This window comes from Notolepis coatsorum (genome assembly GCF_963971535.1).
Source record: "Notolepis coatsorum genome assembly, chromosome: 1".
Lineage (NCBI taxonomy): Eukaryota > Metazoa > Chordata > Actinopteri > Aulopiformes > Paralepididae > Notolepis > Notolepis coatsorum.
The window spans coordinates 126,248,195-126,271,538 of NC_140165.1; the positions used below are offsets into that span (position 1 = coordinate 126,248,195).

General features: G+C 46.0%; 1 protein-coding gene across 1 annotated transcript; it reads left to right on the plus strand.

The window, feature by feature from the left end:
• The first annotated feature begins 64 nt into the window (after window positions 1-64).
• Window positions 65-22,780, plus strand: LOC311231105 (transcription factor BTF3-like). Its single transcript, XM_084317594.1, has 6 exons — window positions 65-152; window positions 9,079-9,147; window positions 9,280-9,393; window positions 14,636-14,837; window positions 14,969-15,025; window positions 22,343-22,780. The coding sequence occupies exons 2-6, from the start codon at window positions 9,079-9,081 to the stop codon at window positions 22,387-22,389; spliced, it is 489 nt and encodes a 162-aa protein (XP_084173720.1). The 5' UTR covers window positions 65-152; the 3' UTR covers window positions 22,390-22,780.
• Window positions 22,781-23,344: the final 564 nt, after the last annotated feature.

Here is a 23,344-nt window from a genome sequence, read left to right on the forward strand (position 1 = left end):
TATCGCCCAAAACCATATAATTATATAAAGATAAATACATAAATAAATAAATAATAAAAACGAAGATCTCAGTGCGTCATTTCCGGGTTACCCTACCCACCTTTCTTTGAGCTTCCAACGACTGTGTGAGCCGCGCGTTTACACACTCCCAGGTTAGTCGCCCATTCTGAACACCTTATAACCCATCATCTTGTTCACATTAGTCACGTTTTATAAAGAAAGAGCGATATCCAGTCGCCATGTATATATCAACGTGTAAATTGGTAAGCTAGCATCGGTATTTTGTATGGGGCCTGCTATCGTTAGCTGCTTAGCTTTTTCCAGCTATCAGTTCAGCAAGATTTGCACCACAGGTTTCACGCTTTACATTATTGATCCACTGAATAACGGCCTGCTCGATCAGTCAATGACAATACATCGCATTAACATGTCTGTAACGCATTGTATTTGCCAGTTGTGTACACGTAAGCCAAATAGATAGCAGATACCACCAGTCTTTGTTTTGGCATTTGTGCAGGGGGGCTTGTAAACCACAGAACCACGCAGAACAGTGTGCACTGCAGCTATTTAGGGCGTGCAGCAGCTGGGCATTCCTAGAGCTCGTTGTCAAATGAACTGGGACGATTTTGTTTTTGTTTTATGTCTTAAATGGGTTATCTTATTTCAAAAATAGCCACCAATAGCCATCAGACTTTACAATGCCTCACTGAGCAGTGACAGTTACCATCTTCCTGGCCTTAAATTACTTTTGAAACAACACTGTGCAATATTACACTTACTGTAGACTTCTGTATATTTTTACTGTATTTTTTATTCTATTCTTATTCTTGGGCCATTTGTTTTGTTGTTCTTATTCAATCGTGACTTGTTCTGTCTAAATGTTTAATGTGAGCGATTTGTAGTGTCAAATTTCCCTCGGGATAATAAAAATATTTCTATTCTACATTTAGATTGTTGTCCACGACCGTTTCCTCATAACATACGTGTATTCATTTATTGGCTACATTTAGCTATATCGTTTTGTGTTTGTTGTTAATTTACAACACCTGCAACTTTACTGGTTGTGTTGTGACAAGTACAGCACACAGCTTCATTAACATTGAGAAAAAAGGAACAAGTATAACTTGAATGGCCTAGATCTGATAAAGGTAATTTCTTGGAGAAATGCATAAGATGGTGTTTGGCATGTTTATTCTTGTTAAATACACAAATAATAAGATGGAGATTGAGGGAACTCTGAGTACCTGATTGAGCAGCCCTGGTAGTGAGCCAGCGGTATAAGTAAGGGACATATAGGCACGTCAGAAGGATTATGCATGTATATGTGGATAAATGTGAGTGTGTGGTATGGTATACTATATACAGTATTATATGCTATCATACAGAGTTGTATGTGTAGACTATTTTGTGGGAGGTAGACAGTTATGATTACAGTGTAGGGCAGTTGTACACAGTGAAGGCACTAGGCAGGTGGAGTATAGGTAACAAAGTTCATACAGTATGGTAACAGAGCCTAGAGTATAGTCTTCAGAGATTATTAGTGATGGCGAGATGAAGCTTCATGAAGCATTGAGGCGTTCCATCCAATAGTACCACACATGTGTTGAAGCTTCATGGTGTATTTGCTCTACTGTGCCATCAAGTGGACAATAAATGTAGAACAGGCAGAGTGATGATGATGCCAATAAACAAATAATAATGTGTCTGTTTTTCTAACAGAATGATGGCAGGGACAGAGGAGAAAGTGCTTGTGTTACTACAACATTCTATAATTTAATATAGTGTGTTTTTCTAACAGAATGATGGCAGGGACAAGTGCTTGCTTCATTCATTTTTATTCAGAAAAAGCAACTCAAAATCGACATGCCATCCTGCATTTAGATCATACAGATGTGATCAGATTAGGCACAGCAAGTTAGACATTACAGCAAGTTTATATGTAACGGAGATGATATGGTCACCTTTTTTGCGTTGTGTAACTGAGGGGTACAATTCCCTGACTGTATTAATCAAGTACTAGTATCATTAAACTATTACCGTCTATGTACTACTGGCCAATACTGTACACAAGTATATTAGATTAGAACACTTCCACAATAACACGGTTTTCCACACAAATACTCGTTTACAATATTTATTACATAAAGGAATATTAGATTACATTACTTTGAATGCGCTTATAAGGCAAATAGAATGTGCAGGCAAATCAATAGTGAATATTAAGTAATTAGATCTAGGGATATTCTGGGAAAGGGTGTACTACCGGTTGTAAGCCAGCAGGGGGGGGCAATGCTCTATGAAAGTCAATGGTCCACGGAGCTTCAGCAAGACACCTGGAGACGGTGTATTTACTCCCTGAGTCAGCGGGGAAAAGCAGCCTGGTCCCAGGATGCGCGCCGTGTAGGTGAAAGCCGTGGTGCCTCTGGTACGACAAAGACGGGCTTGAGTGATGTCCCCACGGGCACGTAGATCCCACAGCAGTGGGTGTAGACGGTTCTCTGCTTCCAGCAGCTTGGTGAAGAATGAAGAATAATAATCCTTGCCGGAAAGTGGCACTACTGGCGGGGTGTAAATCCTCCGTGGTGCTGCTGGTCCGGTGTAGATATCCTCCGGTGCGGTAGTGCACGGTTGAACTTGACGTTACTACTATCCTATTAGCACGCGACAATAAATGCTCTATGTAGACGCACAATTACCCACTTCACGTGGTCTTTGACTCGTAATGAAGGTTTACTAATAAATAGAGAACGATACGTTAAACCAACGTACTAGGATAACACGAGACTCTATCTTGGGGCAATGCAAGCCCTATTCTGCCCACGTTGCGTAGTGGGGAGAGACGTCACTTGGATAACTGGAACTGAACGGGACAAGGGACTAAGAGGCTAAGAGAGAGTTCTACTTTACTTGCGCCATATATATATGCGCTGTGAACAAATAGTACCATTCGTATTTCAGTAGCCGTATTCATGGGCAGAAGCTGGGCATGTACAGACATATCTCGTCGGTACCTTTGAAGTCAGCTCTAGGGGGTAAGGCTGTGGCGCCAGGGGATCGCTTCCAATAGGAGAACGAATATTATGGTCTGTCCTGTAGACTAAAGGGATATTCCGTATATATGTACAAAGAATATACAAGGGATATCAAACGATATACAAATATTATACATGGGATCTCAGGCAATAAATATATATATTCGGTTTAATCTGACCCTTTGTAACAGCCGCCCCCTAATTAGTCCCACCTAATTAGCTAAGCAGAGACAGATTAACCGCACTGTCCACTACTCAATGTCTGTGAGGGGTCGGGCAGTTCACAAAGTCAGGGGTCATGGTCGTCATTAGGCGAGTCGGGGAGCCTTGGCGACTCTATCAGCCTCGCCACGGGTCGGTTGTAGATCCGCCCTTGGCCGAGCACTTCTGCCACTCTGACCTTTCCGTCGGCACCAGTGGTCACTTTGCTTACGCGGCCGGCCGGCCACGCAGCTCGGGGTAGTGACTGGTCTATGGTCATGACGACTGGACGGGATGAAGGGGGGCTTAGGAGGAAGCGGGCCTGAGACCGCTTTGATCTGTGCTTGGCTGTGCTTTCTCCTCCTCCGTCTGTTTCTCTTGTTCGCTCTGTACCCCGTGTGAGGAGGGGCCGGTCCCGGCCGCCCCGTCAAGGAGTCGCTTGGGGTGCTGGGTTCGAGGTCAGCTACGTCTGAAGCGCAGCTGAGGGGGGTGGAGTTCCGAACTCCCTCTGGTACCCACGGTTCTCTCACGGGCCTCTCGCTTAATGTCAATAGCCTCTGCTGTACGGGGGAGAGGCCGGTGTCTTCTTCTGTCGCTCTGGAGTGGAGGCAGCTAGTGGCTGTTGTTCGGTTGAGAGATTTAGCGAGGGGGCCTTGTAGTGTCCACCCTAGGCGGGTCTCGACTGCTGCAGGACAGCCTCGGGTTCCGGTATGGACCCGGTCTATCGGGACGATGAGGTCTGCATGGTCGGAGCCTATCAGCAGGGTCGGGGTGGCGCCGTCTATGAGCGGGATAGGTAGTTGACGCAGGTGCACGTATTTGTCCATCAGCTGTGGGATGGGGTAGGTGTACTGTGATAGTCCTATTTCTTGGCTGGTGAAAGCATTTGTAATCCTATACCGTCGCTCTGGCTGCCCGCTTGCTGCGATAGTGAAGGAGACATTCTCGCCCTTTATCGTCTTTAAATCTCTTCTTATTGTCCGAATCGTCATTTGGTTCTCGCTCCCCCGCAGTCCCAGCTGGGCCGCAGCGGACGCGAGCAGAAGGGTCTTCTCTGACCCGTCATCAAGGACGGCGTAAGTGTCCATGACTTTGTCCTCGTGGCTCAGGAGCACCCTGACCACTTTGAGGAGCACACGGGGGGGTCCCGCTATGCTGGGGGTCTATGTGGAGCACTCCTGTGGGTGGTGACGTAGACTCTATGTGGCACGAGTCGCACCTTGACTCCCAGTGTCTGCCGTAGCAGTCGGGACACCAGGGAGCGGTCTGGTGGAACTTTGGTTCTGGTGCCACCGCCTCGGCATGGTACATTACCGCGACGGGCCCACTCTGTTGTCCTGGGTGATGCCTGTTGATGTCATGCAGGACCTCCAGGTGGGTGCCACCGCACCTGCTGCACTTTTTCTTCAGGCGGCACTCAGCTGCTAGGTGGCTGCGCGCGCAGCGGAAGCAGCGGCGGTGGTCCTTGACCCACTGGCTCACATCATCCGTGGTCAGCTTCTTGAAATCTTCGCACTGATGGAGCCGATGTTCTCCCTCACAGTACTGGCACTCAATCTTCCACTGGTCCTCTTTCGTCGAGGGGGTGTTGTGGTTCTGGTGCTGCGGTACTGATTCGGCTTGGTGCATAACAGTCACCGATCTTCTTCCCATCATTTATTCTCCTGTGTCCCTCTCTGGAGCTTGGCGTGCTCCGCCCGAACGTATCCAGTCGTAAGCTGCTGACTTCTCTCGCCAGGAAGTCGGCTAGATCAAGGAGGGATGGTTCGGGGCCGTTGGGATCCCGGTAGTCTCTCTGCCGCCTAAAACGCTCTTGTCTTGCGGGTGGCAGCTTCTCCAAAATCCTCTCGACGTTAGAGTTGGCGTATAGCTCATGCATGCCCTTTTCCCGTTGCGCTCCCAGCATCCCTACCAGGGACTGCACTTTGATCGACAGGTCGTCTAGTGAGCGATTGTCTGTTGCTGGGGGTAAGCGGTCAATATGCCTTATCTCTTCTATTACGTAATCCCATATACGTCCATATCTCTGGTCCAGCGCCGCTAGGGCCGCTGTGTATGGTGTCGAAGAGGTGGCATAGGCCAGCGCTATATTGTGCGCTCGCGGTACTTTCAGGTGCTTCAGTAATATTGCATACTTGTGGCATTCATCAGCGACATCCACCATCATTGTCTCTAAGCACATCCGGAGCTCCGTGTACTGTGCTCGACTCTCATAGGCGAAGTCTGGAAATGACGGCGTGGCAATGTATGACGTCATGGATGACTGGTACATCGGTGAGCGTTGGGGGAGAGGCCTCCTAGACGAGTCTCCTCTTGCGTGTCGTCTTGGGCTGGTACTTGGTGGGTACCGAAGGTCGGGTACCCAGGTGCTGTTCCTCGGGGCTGACGGTGCGTCAAACTCACCCGTGAGTTGAGTCGGGGGTTTGTAGCGCAGGGCCTCGGGGCTGACTTCTGGGCTGTACTGGACCTCCTGGTCCTGAGTACGTTGCTGCTGGTCGGGGCTGTACTGGGCCTCCTGGGCCAGAGCACGTTGCTGCTGGTCGGCTTGACACTCCTCCTCCTCCTCTGCCAGGACCTGGAGTCTTCTGTTCAGTCTCTCGGCGTGGTCCGGTTCTTCCCGGTTGCTGGGTCTCGTATGGACCGGCCGGGGAGGGGGTTCGGAGACGTGGACAGGATCCTCCTGTAGGCGGGGTCCCGGGTCGCTTCGTCGGGTAGGGGAATGTGTCCTAGACCCATATCTTGACGATCTCTGGGAGCTCCGTGCGGAGTGAGGGGGTGTCGCCATGGCAACCAGTTTGTCCATCAGCTCCGCCTGCAGCCGGTCGCGCTCTGCCTCGCGCCGGGCATGGGCTGCGTCGCGCGCTGCTTCGCGCTGGGCATTGGCGATGTCGCGCTGCGCATTGGCGCTGGCCTGGGCAGCGTCGCGCTGGGCATTGGCGCTGGCATGGGCGGCGTGGAGCTGTGCATTTGCGACGTCGGCGCGGCTTCTCTCGATGTTCTCTTCTGTCTGGAGGCGTCTGGTCTCCAGTCTTATCCGGTCGTCTTCGCTCCTTTGTTGCGCCTGGAAGCGCTCTCGCTCACCTGCGAAATGTTCGCGCTCGCACGTCTGTTGCGCTTGAAGTCGATCGCGTTCGGTGGAGGCTGCCAGGGTGGCGATGAGTGCCTGCGCCAGCATCTTGTCCGCCTCGCTGGGGGAAGGCGCCGTTCGGGGCGATCGGCTCCCGGCAGTACTTGTTGGAGATCCGTTCTCCGGTTGCGTACCGAGGAGATCCGTCTCCTGGGTGCGCGTCTCTTTAGGGTTGTCTTCCTCCCGGAGCTGATCGGGGACTATTTCTTCGGTATTGTCTGGGGGTAAAGTCGTGTCAGTTCCCTCCTGGTCCCCACCGTGAGCTTGGTCAGTTGCATTAGAACCCACTAGGGCCTCTGTGGTCGGGGTAACCTGGTCGTTAAGGTCAGACATAATTTTACTTTCTACTTTTTTCGCGTTTAACTTCCCTTTAAAGCTAGGTATTGGACTGACAGAGTATGCCTCTAGATAGGGAGGTGGCTGCCGTCTGCGCTGCGGGCGATCTAGCTTAGGAGAACCGTTTGTGGAGTGTTCGTCATCGGCCATGTCAATATTAATATTATATTAATATTACGCTAATTATTCTCCGGCTATCGAAGGACCAATTTTAACTGAGGGGTACAATTCCCTGACTGTATTAATCAAGTACTAGTATCATTAAACTATTACCGTCTATGTACTACTGGCCAATACTGTACACAAGTATATTAGATTAGAACACTTCCACAATAACACGGTTTTCCACACAAATACTCGTTTACAATATTTATTACATAAAGGAATATTAGATTACATTACTTTGAATGCGCTTATAAGGCAAATAGAATGTGCAGGCAAATCAATAGTGAATATTAAGTAATTAGATCTAGGGATATTCTGGGAAAGGGTGTACTACCGGTTGTAAGCCAGCAGGGGGGGGCAATGCTCTATGAAAGTCAATGGTCCACGGAGCTTCAGCAAGACACCTGGAGATGGTGTATTTACTCCCTGAGTCAGCGGGGAAAAGCAGCCTGGTCCCAGGATGCGCGCCGTGTAGGTGAAAGCCGTGGTGCCTCTGGTACGACAAAGACGGGCTTGAGTGATGTCCCCACGGGCACGTAGATCCCACAGCAGTGGGTGTAGACGGTTCTCTGCTTCCAGCAGCTTGGTGAAGAATGAAGAATAATAATCCTTGCCGGAAAGTGGCACTACTGGCGGGGTGTAAATCCTCCGTGGTGCTGCTGGTCCGGTGTAGATATCCTCCGGTGCGGTAGTGCACGGTTGAACTTGACGTTACTACTATCCTATTAGCACGCGGCAATAAATGCTCTATGTAGACGCACAGTTACCCACTTCACGTGGTCTTTGACTCGTAATGAAGGTTTACTAATAAATAGAGAACGATACGTTAAACCAACGTACTAGGATAACACGAGACTCTATCTTGGGGCAATGCGAGCCCTATTCTGCCCACGTTGCGTAGTGGGGAGAGACGTCACTTGGATAACTGGAACTGAACGGGACAAGGGACTAAGAGGCTAAGAGAGAGTTCTACTTTACTTGCGCCATATATATATGCGCTGTGAACAAATAGTACCATTCGTATTTCAGTAGCCGTATTCATGGGCAGAAGCTGGGCATGTACAGACATATCTCGTCGGTACCTTTGAAGTCAGCTCTAGGGGGTAAGGCTGTGGCGCCAGGGGATCGCTTCCAATAGGAGAACGAATATTATGGTCTGTCCTGTAGACTAAAGGGATATTCCGTATATATGTACAAAGAATATACAAGGGATATCAAACGATATACAAATATTATACATGGGATCTCAGGCAATAAATATATATATTCGGTTTAATCTGACCCTTTGTAACACGTTGTGTTTAACTTTCTTCGATGACCCGAGGGAGTTTAGAACCCGGGTCTGCCGTGACACGGGCGACAGGTGACAGCACAGACCGCTACACCAAGGTGAATTCACTCTTCATGACGTGTAAAGTGTGTCTTTTTAAGTGGAGTGAGTTTAACTCGCAGTACCGCTACTCGCCAGTCACTTCACAACGCTTGAAGTCCATCGTGACTGACAGTGCCTCGCGCTACCATCTGTTATATATATGTTGGGATTATTTATTAGGATACACATTTATTTGTCTTTCCCAGTACTCCACGGGATTCTCCAACGCAAAGAAACTCGTAATGAATTCCTATGTCGACACTTGTGTTGCGGGGATGTTCCGGGGAACATAGGGATGATCCCGTGTTGGGAACCAACCCCGAAGCCATTTCCTGAATCAGTGACGCGGAGTGAGGCTTCGGGGGCGGTACACCCCCGACCGAGGCTTCGGACGTCATCAGTACGTCACCTGATACGCGCTTCGATACAGGCTCCACATAAAAAAAGGTGGATTGCTCGACACAAGCTCCGAAGCCTCGCTTCAAACGTCACATCACTAGAGATTATACCGTATGGGGGTGGGGCTGTCATCGTGGTTCAGAGAGATGACAGCTGAGGGGAAGATGCTGTTCATGAGCCTGCTTGACTTGGAGCGGAGGTTCTTGTAGCACCTCCCAGAGGGAAGGAGGGCAATCAGTCTATGGTTGTGATGAGAGGTGTCCTTGACAATGCATGTCTTCGTCAAGACACCGTTTGTGATGAATAGTCTGATTGCAGGGAGTGATGTATCAGTGATACGTTGGGTGGTTTATCCCTCTGCAGTGCTTTCTCCTCTGAGGCAGATATATTCTATTTATTAAATCATATATTACTTAACTGTATTTGTATGATGTTTTTTGTGTCAGATGAAGGAGACCATAATGAACCAGGAGAAGCTGGCCAAACTGCAGGCGCAGGTCCGCATAGGCGGCAAGGTACGTTTGGGGAAGAATGCTGCCTGATGATTTGTGGTCACAGTGCCCCATGGACACTTCTTGGCTGAGGTTTAACTTGTTCAATCATTGCAGTTTATCTTTGTGTGACGAAGGGCTCTTTATGTTCCGTAGGGCTCTGCTCGCAGAAAGAAGAAGGTAGTGCACCGGACGGCCACAGCAGACGACAAGAAACTGCAGTTCTCTCTCAAGAAACTGGGAGTCAACAACATCTCTGGCATTGAGGAGGTATAACGGCATCTGTCGACCATATAAGCAGATGGGCCCACGCAGATGTTGTGCATGTTTACAGGGATATTCCATTTGATCAGACTAATTAGAGGAGATGCTAACTGAACTCAAATCTTCCACGTTGTTTTTGTGAGGCAGAAATGTGTGCAAGTTACTAGGGCTGACCTTCGAAGCTTTTTTTGGCAATCGAAGCTTCGGGGGCCAGCTTCGATTTTAATTCAAAGCTTTGGAAAAAGAAGGGGGGGAAAAAATATTAACACTTTGATCGCCGGGGTTAAATTCATAATTTACCATCCCTCGCCAGCCCTATTTAACATGGAGAAGTTCCCCTTCTTTGCAGGGCTATAACTTTTTAAATTTTATTGACATTACTATGGCCCATTCAACGTCCTATATCTATTGTTCAGGGTGTAGCAACGTTATACTTTTTCATTCACATATTCATACTAAAATACGGTCTAAAGTATAAGTATGTTTTTATCGTTTTCTGCAGCTTTCTCCAGAACTTGATTTATAGCCCTAAATGCATTATATTGATGATCAAATACAGTTTGGTAGGAATCTGTGCGAGATAAAAAATTTCAAATGGACGTAAAGTTATTATTACTTCTAGAAGTTACTACGTATGATCTGATGATGACCGGATGGGGAGGGGGGGTCGTTTATAATTCCGTGGGCAACGTTATATCATTCATCTAGTGTGGGTGATATGATCATTAGAGCAGTTAGTATCGAAGACATTAAAAAATAACGCTGAAACTCACCGTAGCTTCCTCTCGCCGTTGGGAGATGAGCGTGGAACAGAATTTTTTCTATTATGGGATGTCGAAATATCCGATCCATTTCCAGGTTGTATAATATTATATACGTCCAAATCATGTTGTTTATCGAGTTATTGGTAACGGATCACTATCCGTTGTGATCAGCTCAAGTCCTGGGACTATTAGCGAGTGATCGGACCGAATTGAAATGAGCACCAGCTTCCACTTTCTGTTTATGCCCTGGGCGATCCGCCGATCGGCCACCAGATGGCGCTCTTGAACCCTTGTAGAGTTGAGAGGGGCTCAACAGTACATCTCATGTCTCCGGGGGAGAAATATGATTTCGATCACAGATTTTTGAAATATTGATATCAAAGACGCTGTCCAGCGTCTTCGGCAGAATGAGCATGGCGGGGAAAGACGTGTTTCAGCGTCAACGGCGATTAAAGTGTTTTATAATATTATTATTATTTTTTTATCTTATGTTGTGGGACTTGTACAGCACTTTGGTAAACTTTGTTGTTTTTAAATGTGCTCTATAAATAAAGTGGATTGGATTAATTAATTAAGTAGCCCCTTTCGTGAATGTGACACAGCCAACAAGGTTTCACTCGGCTGCCCTGCCTGGGTGCAGTGGGGCTGCTCTCACAGCCAACGACATGACATTACATAATTATGTTGCAACCTTCGTCTATCAAGCAAACAATTATATTATATTTAATTTATAATTATATCAGACAATGCACCTACAAAAGCAGATGATTACAATTAAATTAGCCAACTTGGTAACACATTAGCAGGGTTCCCACGGTACCTGGAAAACATGGAATTAATTTTTTCATTTTCCAGTATGGAAAAGTCATGGAAACTGAGCAAAAGTGAACACTTACATGGAAATTGAAACAGTTGTCCTGGAAAATGTTATTGGATGATGTGTAAAATAGTAATCAAATGAAACTATTGAGCACATAATTAAGATGAGTTTATAAAAACCCTTTACATGTGAACAGCTTTTAGAGCATGCTCTTGGCATCATATCTGGTATATTGGATGTTGGAATTGATGCAGGCAACCTGGTGATATGGACTTTAAAAGTATAGTTTCGGATTGGTGGACTTCCGGATTGGTGGACTTCCGGAATAATAACCGAGAACCGTTACTCGCGATCTCAATAGAACGGTCAAATACATGCATTTCCCAGCCAACACAGGAGCCTTGACATCTACAGTGAAACTTCTTATGCAAGTAGCTGTGTTTTAACTGTGTGGTAAACCTGGGTGTATCAACGTTAGTTAGTAAGCAGTGCAATCTTGCTAGCTAGCAGCTTACACTAGAATTGTTGAGGTAATTTTTACCTTGCTTTTAAAATACTAGAACTATGTTTGATCCCCATATGTACTATTTCACTCATTGACTTTTCCTAAAACCGTATTATTCACCATTTAGGGGAGTTTGTTTTGAATTTGGATTCATTAATGATGGTTAGCAAACACATGCAGTACAATCTTGCTAGCCAACATTCAGCTTGCTAACTAACTAGCTAGCTAGTGTTGGCTAGCTTGCATTGATAGCTAACTACCAATACATTTTCACATTAGGCTGTGACATTACTTCTATACTAGTTGACATGACCAGTCTAGTCTTGTTCTACTTTTAACTATTTTGTGATTTTTCATTTTTTTCGTTAAATAAATGATACTAATAATAGGAACATTTGGGGTGAGACATTTTTGAAAAATCATTGATCATGACCATTCAGATCTTCAGACTGTAGAGAGGAGGAAGAGGAGTGGAGAGGGAGGGACCAGGAAGGCACAGAAGGAAAGAGGGAGGAGGAAGAGAAGAGGGGCGAAGAAGAGGAGGATAAGAGAGTAGAGGATGACGGAGGAGAAGAGTGGAGAGGAGTTAAGAAGAGTAGGAAGAGAAGACGGGAGCGGACACGAGAGGGCAGGTGTGGAGAGAAGAGGACAGGATGAGATGGGAGAGAAGTGGAAGAGAGAACATATAATAAGGAAATAAATAATAACACTATTAATGAAATAAATAACACTATTTATGAAATAAATATACAGTACCTACAGACCACCTAGCTCTAGCTCTGTACTATTTAAAAGCACAGTGCAGGACACACTCAAAGGTTATCGCACCTCAGAGATGGCAGTGGACATGTATGACAGGACAAAGCCTATTTGTAATGGCCTTTGGATTGAGGAACATACTACCAGCCAAAGGGGGAAGCAGAAAAGGATGGACGAGTATGTAGTTGAGTCATCTTGTGGCACAAGCGCAGACCTCAGCTCAGGAGATCAGCTGAGACAGAGACTGTTCTATCCAGTCCTCGACAGAATGCTGCAAGAGCTTGAGAGCAGGTTCTCATGAGTTGGAGAACAACTTATGAGAGGCATACAGGCATACATGTTATCCAGCCTCAGACCAGTTTCTCTCAGTGGAATTGCTGCAACCCCTCGCCACACATTACAATATCCATGACTACTGCCAGAGGAGATCACAGTTGCAAAGTGTTTCCTGGCCAGGACAGGCAGAGATGCAGTCCCTACTATCCAAAGTGTCTTTCCCTCCTGGATAATAATAATAATAATAATAATAATAATAATAATAATAATAATAATAATAATAATAATAATAATAATAATAATAATAATAATAATAATAATGCATTTTATTTATAAGGCGCTTTTCAGGACACTAAAAAAAAAGTCCACAAATCGGTGAATGAAAAATGTATAGGATCAAATGAAAACTACTACTTACTAAAAATGGATGTTTAAAAGTACTAAAAACCAAAAAAAAATATCAAACACTAACCAACATTCAGCACCGACAATGGGGATGCTGCCATCTTAAACAAAAAAAATCTTTATTTTTATTCATTTTTTTAAAGCTCCGGGGCTCTAGGGGGCCGGGCCAAATGTGGAGGCAGGCCGGATCAGGCCTGCGGCCCGTAGTTTGGGGACCACTGATCTACAGCTTGTTGCATTATTTCATGCATTGATATTATCAATAAGACATAATCTCTTTTTTTTTTATCCACTTTTTCTCCCATTTCTATATTTTCTCCCATCCCAATTTCGTATCATCCAATTCAACCCTCCCCTGTCACGGACGCTGTTTCTTGCCTCCCACAAGCCGGCTGCAATGTGGACTAAGTCATACATAGCACAAGTCCCCTCCGGTACTTGAGGTAACAGCAGTCGCATCTTTTCACCTGCGCAGCTCGATCTCTCAGTGGCGAGGAGTAACGCGTGGGAGGCTCACGCTGCCCCCGACACTTCCTGATTCTACTGCGCAGGCGCACCAACCGACCTGTAGGAGTCGCTGTCCACAACGCCCGATCCCCACCCATCAGTTTCCCACCCCCTAATACGGCCAATGTGTATTAGTACGGACGACCAGCTAAACTGAAAGCAAATGTGGAGCGCTGGGCTCAAACTGACGAGCCCAGCGTCTCCAGCATTTCGTGGCGAGTGCCTTGCCCACTACGCCACGTAGCCGCTAATAAGACATAATCTCTAAGCATTTACAATATAGGCTTGACTGGCACATCTTTTAAATCAAGTAAGTAGTCAGGTGTCCTAGGGGGTTGTGTGTGTGAGGGGAGGGGGGCACGGATGGGGGCGGAAAGCTTCAGGGGCCTATAGATCATCACTTAATATGGTACCTGGAAAATCAGGAGGTAGCATGGAAAATGTTTTCAAGGCAAGCGTGGGAACCCTGATTAGTCATAGCAGCATAGGCATAGCCTTATTAATTTTTTTTGTGTTGTCGTGTACAATGATACTTACGTTTTTTAGGTGATTTGACAAAGTTGTTGTAGAGTTGTGATATGCCATTTTCTTCTGGCATATCTGGCACTCGGCTTTTTGGGCATTGTCTTTGCATATTTTAAAGTGTAACCACACGTCTGATGACTTCTTCGTCGACATGTCTGCTGCACATGTCCTTGTTGTTTTCAACACAGATAATCTCCACGTGCTTGTTGTAGAGAGGTGGAGTCGAGGCGCCGCTTACTTTCGTTTCATTGGAATGGAGGCGGGAAGGCGCCACTTACTTTCGTTTCATTGGAATGGAGGCGCAAGATTTTGGAGGCAAAAAATAAATAAATTTTTTTTGTTTTTTAAACTTCGATTTCATTTTTTAATGTTCGAAGCTCGTGCCATCGAACAAAGCTTCGAAGTATTTAAGTTACTTACATCAGCTGTTAGCCATGAAGCCACATGTAGTGTTGCATTCCATTCCTTCTTCTACTAGCTAAAATAAAGATGCAATGACTATTGACCTATTTCAAGCCCTGCCCTCTTTTCCTCTATCCTTCCGTCACAAATGTTTCTTCCCTCGGTTTGTCCAGTTGTAATTGCAGGATCAAGAAAAGAGGGGCAGGGCTTGGGATAGGTCATTTGCATGCTCTTCTTTTGATATTGATCTCATCCTCCTTTCTTCCCACTTTCTTGTCCATATAGGTGAACATGTTTACAAACCAGGGCACAGTGATCCACTTCAACAACCCAAAGGTCCAGGCCTCTCTGGCCGCCAACACATTCACCATCACAGGGCATGCCGAGAACAAACAGCTGACGGAGATGCTCCCGGGAATCCTCAACCAGCTAGGAGCAGACAGTCTCACCAGCCTGAGGAGATTAGCAGAGACACTGCCCATGCCAGGTGTGTGTGTGTGTGTGTGGTATTGACAATGACATAAATGTTCTACATTTAGTTTATCCTGCTATTAATGGTGTGTGTGTCTTTTTTCCAACTATGCATACATTGGATCACTACTTTTGTTCTTGCCCTAGTTGGAGAAAACAAAGCCCCCATGTTTGCTGTTGAGGAGGAGGAGGAGGATGTCCCAGGTGAGATCCTTCACCCCTTGAAACTGACATTTGTTTTTTTAACTACCGGTATTCATTTAGCAAGGCAACATCAGTGCTCTTGTGGCCAAAGCTGAGAGAGAGGCGTTTTATTAATACAAAATAAAAAACGAATGTATTAGTGCAGTGGCTCGGGAGGGAGAGCAGTCGTCTGGCAATCCGGAAGTTCCTGGTTAGATTCCCGCTCCTCCCGTATCCTTGAGCAAGACACTTAACCCCTAATTGCTCCCAATGAGCAGGTTGGCACCTTGCATGGTTGCCTCCGCCGTCGGTGCGTGAATGCGTGAGTGAATGGGTAAAATGTCAGTAACAAATTGTAAAGCGCTTTGGATAAAAGCGATATAAAAAAGCAGCCATTTACCATCTTTGTTTTGAGTATTTGCACAGTTATGTAAAGCAACAGCTACGTGGCCCCCCCCCCTTAGATATTTCTAAAAGGAAATTATGTTAGATGTCAACTGCGGAGGGAAAGAAGCTGAAAAATATATACAGAAAAATTACAAAATATATGACTGCGGCAGAGTATCGCCCAAGTCATATGGGAGATCTAGCTAGAAAATATGGCAGAAAACGTTATGTTCAAAGTGGACGGAGTTAGAACAGAGTAACGTTGTGCTGAATGTATGATGTTGCTAAAGAGAAGTGGCCTGGTTTAAACTGTGAGTTGGTGAACATATTGATTATTGTCTACAAATCGCCAGAACACTGCTAATCACACCAGACAACAAGATAAGAGCAATAATAGGAGTTGTAATGAACTGATGGCCGTTTGGGTGATGTAATGTTCACTGCTGCCATCATGTGAATTATTTGTGAATAACATTAGCGTAAACAAGAGTAACTATCCACTGAAAATGAAGAAGGGGGGGAGTCGAGGTCTGGAATTCCTTGAAAACAGCCAATTTTTTAACAGTCCTTGAAATTCAAATCAACCATCGTCGCATTGAAAGTTAGGTAAAAAATTTCTGAATCAAGAAATTGAATAATTTTTATTTAAAGTGTAACTAATTGTCGGAAATTGGTTTTAAGCCATACATATTGGATCAGATTATTGTTTCTATAAAAACTGCATTTAAAAGTGAATTGTATCCCTTTAAATGCCCTTTTAAAATGAAAAATAATGCTTAGGAAAGTACTTGAATTTCATTTTGCAATGTCTGTGGGAACCCTGCAGAAGTGTCCCCACACTCAGTTTTCACCCTAGGAGGCTGACATTTGGCACAGAGGTCACGTGTTTGCGTGTGAGGGTGAGGGTGAGGCTGTGTGGACGCCTCACTGTTAAGGATCCTTGATGGTATACCTTAAAATTTGGTATACCTCCCAGACGTATTTTCTATCACTTTTCTGGGATTTCCCCAGTATTCTCAAACAAGATGGTGCTGAGTCGTGACTCTCCTGGGAGGCAAAACGTGCTATTATTACGTGCTGTAAATTCCTGCAACTTAAAAACCTAATTTCAATAAAATAGCAAACACAAGGGTATGTTCCAAATAATCAATATTAAATCATATTTATTTAAGTACAGTGCAATGAACTGGCCCCAAGTTTTCACTGCAAAATAAACAACCTAAAAAGCTTTTTTTAAACACCTGATGGCGCTGGCGCCCCCTCTATCATTAAACACCTGCTGGCGCTGGCGCCCCCTCTATCATTAAACACCCGATGGCGCTGGCGCCCCCTCTATCATTAAACACCTGCTGGCGCTGGCGCCCCCTCTATCATTAAACACCTGATGGCGCTGGCGCCCCCTCTATCATTAAACACCTGATGGCGCTGGCGCCCCCTCTATCATTAAACACCTGCTGGCGCCGGCGCCCCCTCTATCATTAAACACCTGATGGCGCTGGCGCCCCCTCTATCATTAAACACCCGATGGCGCTGGCGCCCCCTCTATCATTAAACACCTGCTGGCGCTGGCGCCCCCTCTATCATTAAACACCTGATGGCGCTGGCGCCCCCTCTATCATTAAACACCCGATGGCGCTGGCGCCCCCTCTATCATTAAACACCTGATGGCGCTGGCGCCCCCTCTATCATTAAACACCTGGTGGCGCTGGCGCCCCCTCTATCATTAAACACCCGATGGCGCTGGCGCCCCCTCTATCATTAAACACCTGATGGCGCTGGCGCCCCCTCTATCATTAAACACCTGATGGCGCTGGCGCCCCCTCTATCATTAAACACCTGCTGGCGCTGGCGCCCCCTCTATCATTAAACACCTGATGGCGCTGGCGCCCCCTCTATCATTAAACACCTGATGGCGCTGGCGCCCCCTCTATCATTAAACACCCGATGGCGCTGGCGCCCCCTCTATCATTAAACACCTGATGGCGCTGGCGCCCCCTCTATCATTAAACACCTGGTGGCGCTGGCGCCCCCTCTATCATTAAACACCTGATGGCGCTGGCGCCCCCTCTATCATTAAACACCTGATGGCGCTGGCGCCCCCTCTATCATTAAACACCTGCTGGCGCTGGCGCCCCCTCTATCATTAAACACCTGATGGCGCTGGCGCCCCCTCTATCATTAAACACCTGCTGGCGCTGGCGCCCCCTCTATCATTAAACACCTGATGGCGCTGGCGCCCCCTCTATCATTAAACACCCGATGGCGCTGGCGCCCCCTCTATCATTAAACACCTGATGGCGCTGGCGCCCCCTCTATCATTAAACACCTGCTGGCGCTGGCGCCCCCTCTATCATTAAACACCCGGTGGCGCTGGCGCCCCCTCTATCATTAAACACCTGATGGCGCTGTGCCCCCTCTATCATTAAACACCCGATGGCGCTGGCGCCCCCTCTATCATTAAACACCCGATGGCGCTGGCGCCCCCTCTATCATTAAACACCTGCTGGCGCTGGCGCCCCCTCTATCATTAAACACCCGATGGCGCTGGCGCCCCCTCTATCATTAAACACCCGATGGCGCTGGCGCCCCCTCTATCATTAAACACCTGCTGGCGCTGGCGCCCCCTCTATCATTAAACACCCGATGGCGCTGGCGCCCCCTCTATCATTAAACACCCGATGGCGCCGGCGCCCCCTCTATCATTAAACACCTGATGGCGCTGTGCCCCCTCTATCATTAAACACCTGATGGCGCTGGTGCCCCCTCTATCATTAAACACCTGATGGCGCTGGCGCCCCCTCTATCATTAAACACCTGATGGCGCTGGCGCCCCCTCTATTAGAGCCATATGAAATCCGCGTTCACGGAATCGCGGACGGAATCGCGGAATTAACCAATAAAAATGGAATCAACTGCAAAACGTGGAATATTGCAGAATTTGGCCTAATCTGGACTGAAATTTCGTTTTTGGGTGGAACGTTTGGTGTACACGCGACCGGGGAGGCGGGGACGCTACAGCGTGTTACACACAACACAGCCGCGGTGCTCAAGCGTCTGGCTGCTTGTGTTAACATCGTCAAGAAGCTAAACTATTCCACAATAAGCCCTCAATTCAGAGCAGAACAGTTTAGCTTCTAGCTAAATCTAGTGCACCCATCCATTTGTTTAATGCAAACGACTGCCCTTTATAAACTAAATACACTTAAATAGCTATGTAACGTTATAGGACTATCTATGGAAATGATAGCTTCTAGAAGTTCTAGCTAAATCTGGTGCACCCATCAATTTGTTTAATGCAAACGATTGTCATTATACACTGCCCTTTATAATCTAAATAAACTTAAATAGCTATGAAACGTTACATTACATAGGACTATAGATGGAAATGATAGCTTCTTGCTAAATCTAGTGCACCCATCCATTTGTTTAATGCAAACTATTGTCATTATACACTGCCCTTTATAATCTAAATAAACTTAAATAGCTATGAAACGTTACAGTACATAGGACTATAGATGGAAATGATAGCTTCTTGCTAAATCTGGTGCACTCATCCATTTGTTTAATGCAAACGTTTGCCATTATACACTGTCCTTTATAAACGAAATAAACTAAACTAAAGGTGCCTAAATTATGCATTACTATATTTCATCACAATATAATAGATATAGCTAGGTTACTGACATTGTCATTGTGATAATGTCAGTAGTAGCTAGCTGTATCTATTGTTTACACTTGAAATATGTATTTTTATTTTGTCACAATATTAATTGAAACATATTGTGTAAAATTGAACTGTATTTCTGAGTTGAAGCACTTAAAAACATTAAATGGACTGTTATATCTTATTCAATTGTGGACATTTATTCATTCCCACTTATTAGACACTATTTCTGATGGTAAAATGAGCATAAAAGGCAAAATACAGAATTCTGAAATATTAAAACGGAAAAAATGGAATTTGGGAAAAAATAAAATGGAATTTGGAAAATAATAAAACGGATTTCATATGGCTCTACCCTCTATCATTAAACACCCGATGGCGCTGGCGCCCCCTCTATCATTAAACACCTGATGGCGCTGGCGCCCCCTCTATCATTAAACACCCGATGGCGCTGGCGCCCCCTCTATCATTAAACACCCGATGGCGCTGGCGCCCCCTCTATCATTAAACACCCGATGGCGCTGGCGCCCCCTCTATCATTAAACACCCGATGGCGCCGGCGCCCCCTCTATCATTAAACACCTGATGGCGCTGTGCCCCCTCTATCATTAAACACCTGCTGGCGCTGTGCCCCCTCTATCATTAAACACCTGATGGCGCTGGCGCCCCCTCTATCATTAAACACCTGATGGCGCTGGCGCCCCCTCTATCATTAAACACCCGATGGCGCTGGCGCCCCCTCTATCATTAAACACCTGATGGCGCTGGCGCCCCCTCTATCATTAAACACCTGATGGCGCTGGCGCCCCCTCTATCATTAAACACCTGCTGGCGCTGGCGCCCCCTCTATCATTAAACACCCGATGGCGCTGGCGCCCCCTCTATCATTAAACACCTGATGGCGCTGGCGCCCCCTCTATCATTAAACACCTGATGGCGCTGGCGCCCCCTCTATCATTAAACACCTGATGGCGCTGGCGCCCCCTCTATCATTAAACACCTGATGGCGCCGGCGCCCCCTCTATCATTAAACACCTGATGGCGCCGGCGCCCCCTCTATCATTAAACACCTGCTGGCGCCGGCGCCCCCTCTATCATTAAACACCTGCTGGCGCTGGCGCCCCCTCTATCATTAAACACCTGATGGCGCTGGCGCCCCCTCTATCATTAAACACCTGATGGCGCTGGCGCCCCCTCTATCATTAAACACCTGATGGCGCTGGCGCCCCCTCTATCATTAAACACCTGATGGCGCTGGCGCCCCCTCTATCATTAAACACCTGATGGCGCTGGCGCCCCCTCTATCATTAAACACCTGCTGGCGCTGGCGCCCCCTCTATCATTAAACACGTGCTGGCGCTGGCGCCCCCTCTATCATTAAACACCCGATGGCGCTGGCGCCCCCTCTATCATTAAACACCCGATGGCGCTGGCGCCCCCTCTATCATTAAACACCTGATGGCGCTGGCGCCCCCTCTATCATTAAACACCTGCTGGCGCTGGCGCCCCCTCTATCATTAAACACCTGATGGCGCTGGCGCCCCCTCTATCATTAAACACCTGCTGGCGCCCCCTCTATCATTAAACACCCGATGGCGCTGGCGCCCCCTCTATCATTAAACACCCGATGGCGCTGGCGCCCCCTCTATCATTAAACACCTGATGGCGCTGGCGCCCCCTCTATCATTAAACACCTGATGGCGCCCCCTCTATCATTAAACACCCGATGGCGCTGGCGCCCCCTCTATCATTAAACACCTGATGGCGCTGGCGCCCCCTCTATCATTGTTTAGGGAAAGCCTTGCAATCACTTTGGATTTTAATAAAGTTTGGGTTTCCTCAGCGTCTTCATCATGTAAAACAAGCTTTGAGGACGCCATGGTAACGCTGTTTTAAATGAAGTGATTGCAACTTTGCAAGTGAGGAAACTTTTTTATTATTAAATCTTTTATTTTATTATTATTTGTTTTTACACAACACAATACAATAATACGATAATATAAGGGACACCACAAGACCATACTTCAACAATATTAACTACAATAACCATAATACATTCAGAAATAATAAAAATAACAATAAATACAAAAACATACGGCAACAGTAACAGCACTAATAATAATAATAATACAAAACAAAAGGAAATAATAAAGATCTAAACTTAACTAATAAATACAAAATACAAATATATCAAATAAAAAACAAACACCACAAAAGACATTAGACAGTCAGGTTCTTTCCATCTCATAGCGATTAATTTTTTGGCTGCTGTAACACCTGCCAGAATAATAATTTTCTGTTATATGGATGTTGGTAGTGAAGATATATCGTTTAGAAGTAATGTTGCTGCCGTGAGTGGAATCGGAGTCTTCTTTTCTATACTATATTTATATGTCATCTTCTGCACCCGTCGACGAGAAAATTAAAGTGTACACTGTACAGGAGTCTTTTCGGTCAAGGAGTTGTTGCTTAAAATAGGATTCAGGCAACATCCATCAAATGTCTCTCAAGCTTGACAATGACATTATAATTCTAGAATCACCCTGTGCTGTTCACTAGCTAAGCTAATCTAATCACAGTGGGGCTTTGAGCATTGTCATAAGACGATTTCACTGAATTGGTGTGGGAACCGCTTGGAGTTTATTTTAAGTGTATTTCCTGTTAAAGTTATTGATAGAATAGAATAGAAATACTTTATTCATCCCGAGGGAAATTTGGCTCACAGTAAACGGTTTAGGGTAAAACATTTAGGTAGACAAAACAAAAGTCACAAATAAGAATAACAATAAGCCTAAGAATAAAATACGGTCCGGGATATACATTTCCTATGTTACATTCTAATGTAAAATATACAGAAATATACAGTAAGCGTAAATTTGTACTATGTCGGTTTAAAAGAAAAGTAAATGTCCAGAAAGATAGTACTGTCACCCTGTGCTCAGTGATGCAGTGAGGCACAGTGATGCATTGTAAAGTCTGATGGCTGTCGGAATGAAGGACTTCCTGTGTCGTTCAATGCTACATCTTGGTAGTCTAGTCTATCACTGGACGTGCTCCTTCTGTCAGCCAAGTCTGTGTGTAGTGGGTGTGGGTGGGATATTGGCAAACTGCAATAGGAAGTCAACTTGGGTCCATTTAGAATGCGTATGTTGTTGAATTGAAACAGTCTATATGTAGGTGAATAATGATCTTTTATGACCAAGTGAAAACACAACACATCTGAACTTGTCTCATTTTCTACGTCGTTACCTTTTCTTATCTTCCACCTTTTCACTTTTGCCTTTCAGATCTTGTCGAGAACTTTGACGAAGCTTCAAAGAATGAGGCAAATTAGCCAGGGACACCGGGACCGCGTGGAAAAGGCTCTTCTCGACGCGCCATACCCTCACCCAGCGTGGCTTTCATTTTCCACTGTTCACCCCTTGCTCTGTGGCTTCAAGTGGAAGTTTGCTCTTGCTGTTAATTTACCACTGTGCTCGTGAAATGACATCATCAAAACAGACATTCTTTTTATGGACTCTTCTACCCTCACGCTCGTTCAGATTCTCCCCGTCCTGCTGTCTCCACGTGAACGTATTTAATTAAGTGGAATGTGTGCACTGTACCTCTCTCTCCTTCCCAACACTGCCTCTCCCGTGTTGTGCAGTGGCAACAAATCAAAATCTCATTGGTGGAATCGAACGTGTATGTAATAAAGATTACATTTTAAGTGTACTTTAGGCGATGATGAGAGTGTAATTAATTTCATTTCATGGTAGTCTGATCAGAAGGAATACCACACACTAATCACCAACAGTGAACTGTCTTCATCAGGGTAAAATTTTCACAATTTTGCCTCTGTACATCACCACAATGGACTTGTGCAGAGTGTAGGAATTACAACAGTTTCTACATGCCCCCCATTTTCAAGGTACCAAAAGTAATTGGACAAACTAACTAACAAATCATGAATCAAATTGTCACTTTTTTTTTATCCACTTTTTCTCCCATTTTTCTATTTTTTCTCCCATCCCAATTTTCATATCGTCCAATTCAACCCTCCCCTGTCTTCGAACGTTGTTTCTTGCCTCCCACAAGCCGGCTGCAATGTGGATTAAGTCATACATAGCACGAGTCCCCTCCGATACTCGAGGTAACAGCCGTCGCATCTTTTCACCTGCGCGGCTCGATCTTTCAGCGTCGCGGGTCTGGGCTTTGGAGGGGCCCCGCCCCCGTCGCTTCTTGATTCTACTGCGCAGGCGCACCAACCGACCTGTAGGAGTCGCTGTCCACAACGCCCGATCCCCACC

Coding starts and splice junctions, on each gene's coding strand:
- LOC311231105 (XM_084317594.1), top strand. CDS start 9,079: ATGAAGGAGACCATAATGAACCAGGAGAAGCTGGCCAAACTGCAGGCG. Junction 9,148..9,279: donor AGGTCCGCATAGGCGGCAAG/GTACGTTTGGGG, acceptor TATGTTCCGTAG/GGCTCTGCTCGCAGAAAGAA. Junction 14,838..14,968: donor AGAGACACTGCCCATGCCAG/GTGTGTGTGTGT, acceptor TTCTTGCCCTAG/TTGGAGAAAACAAAGCCCCC.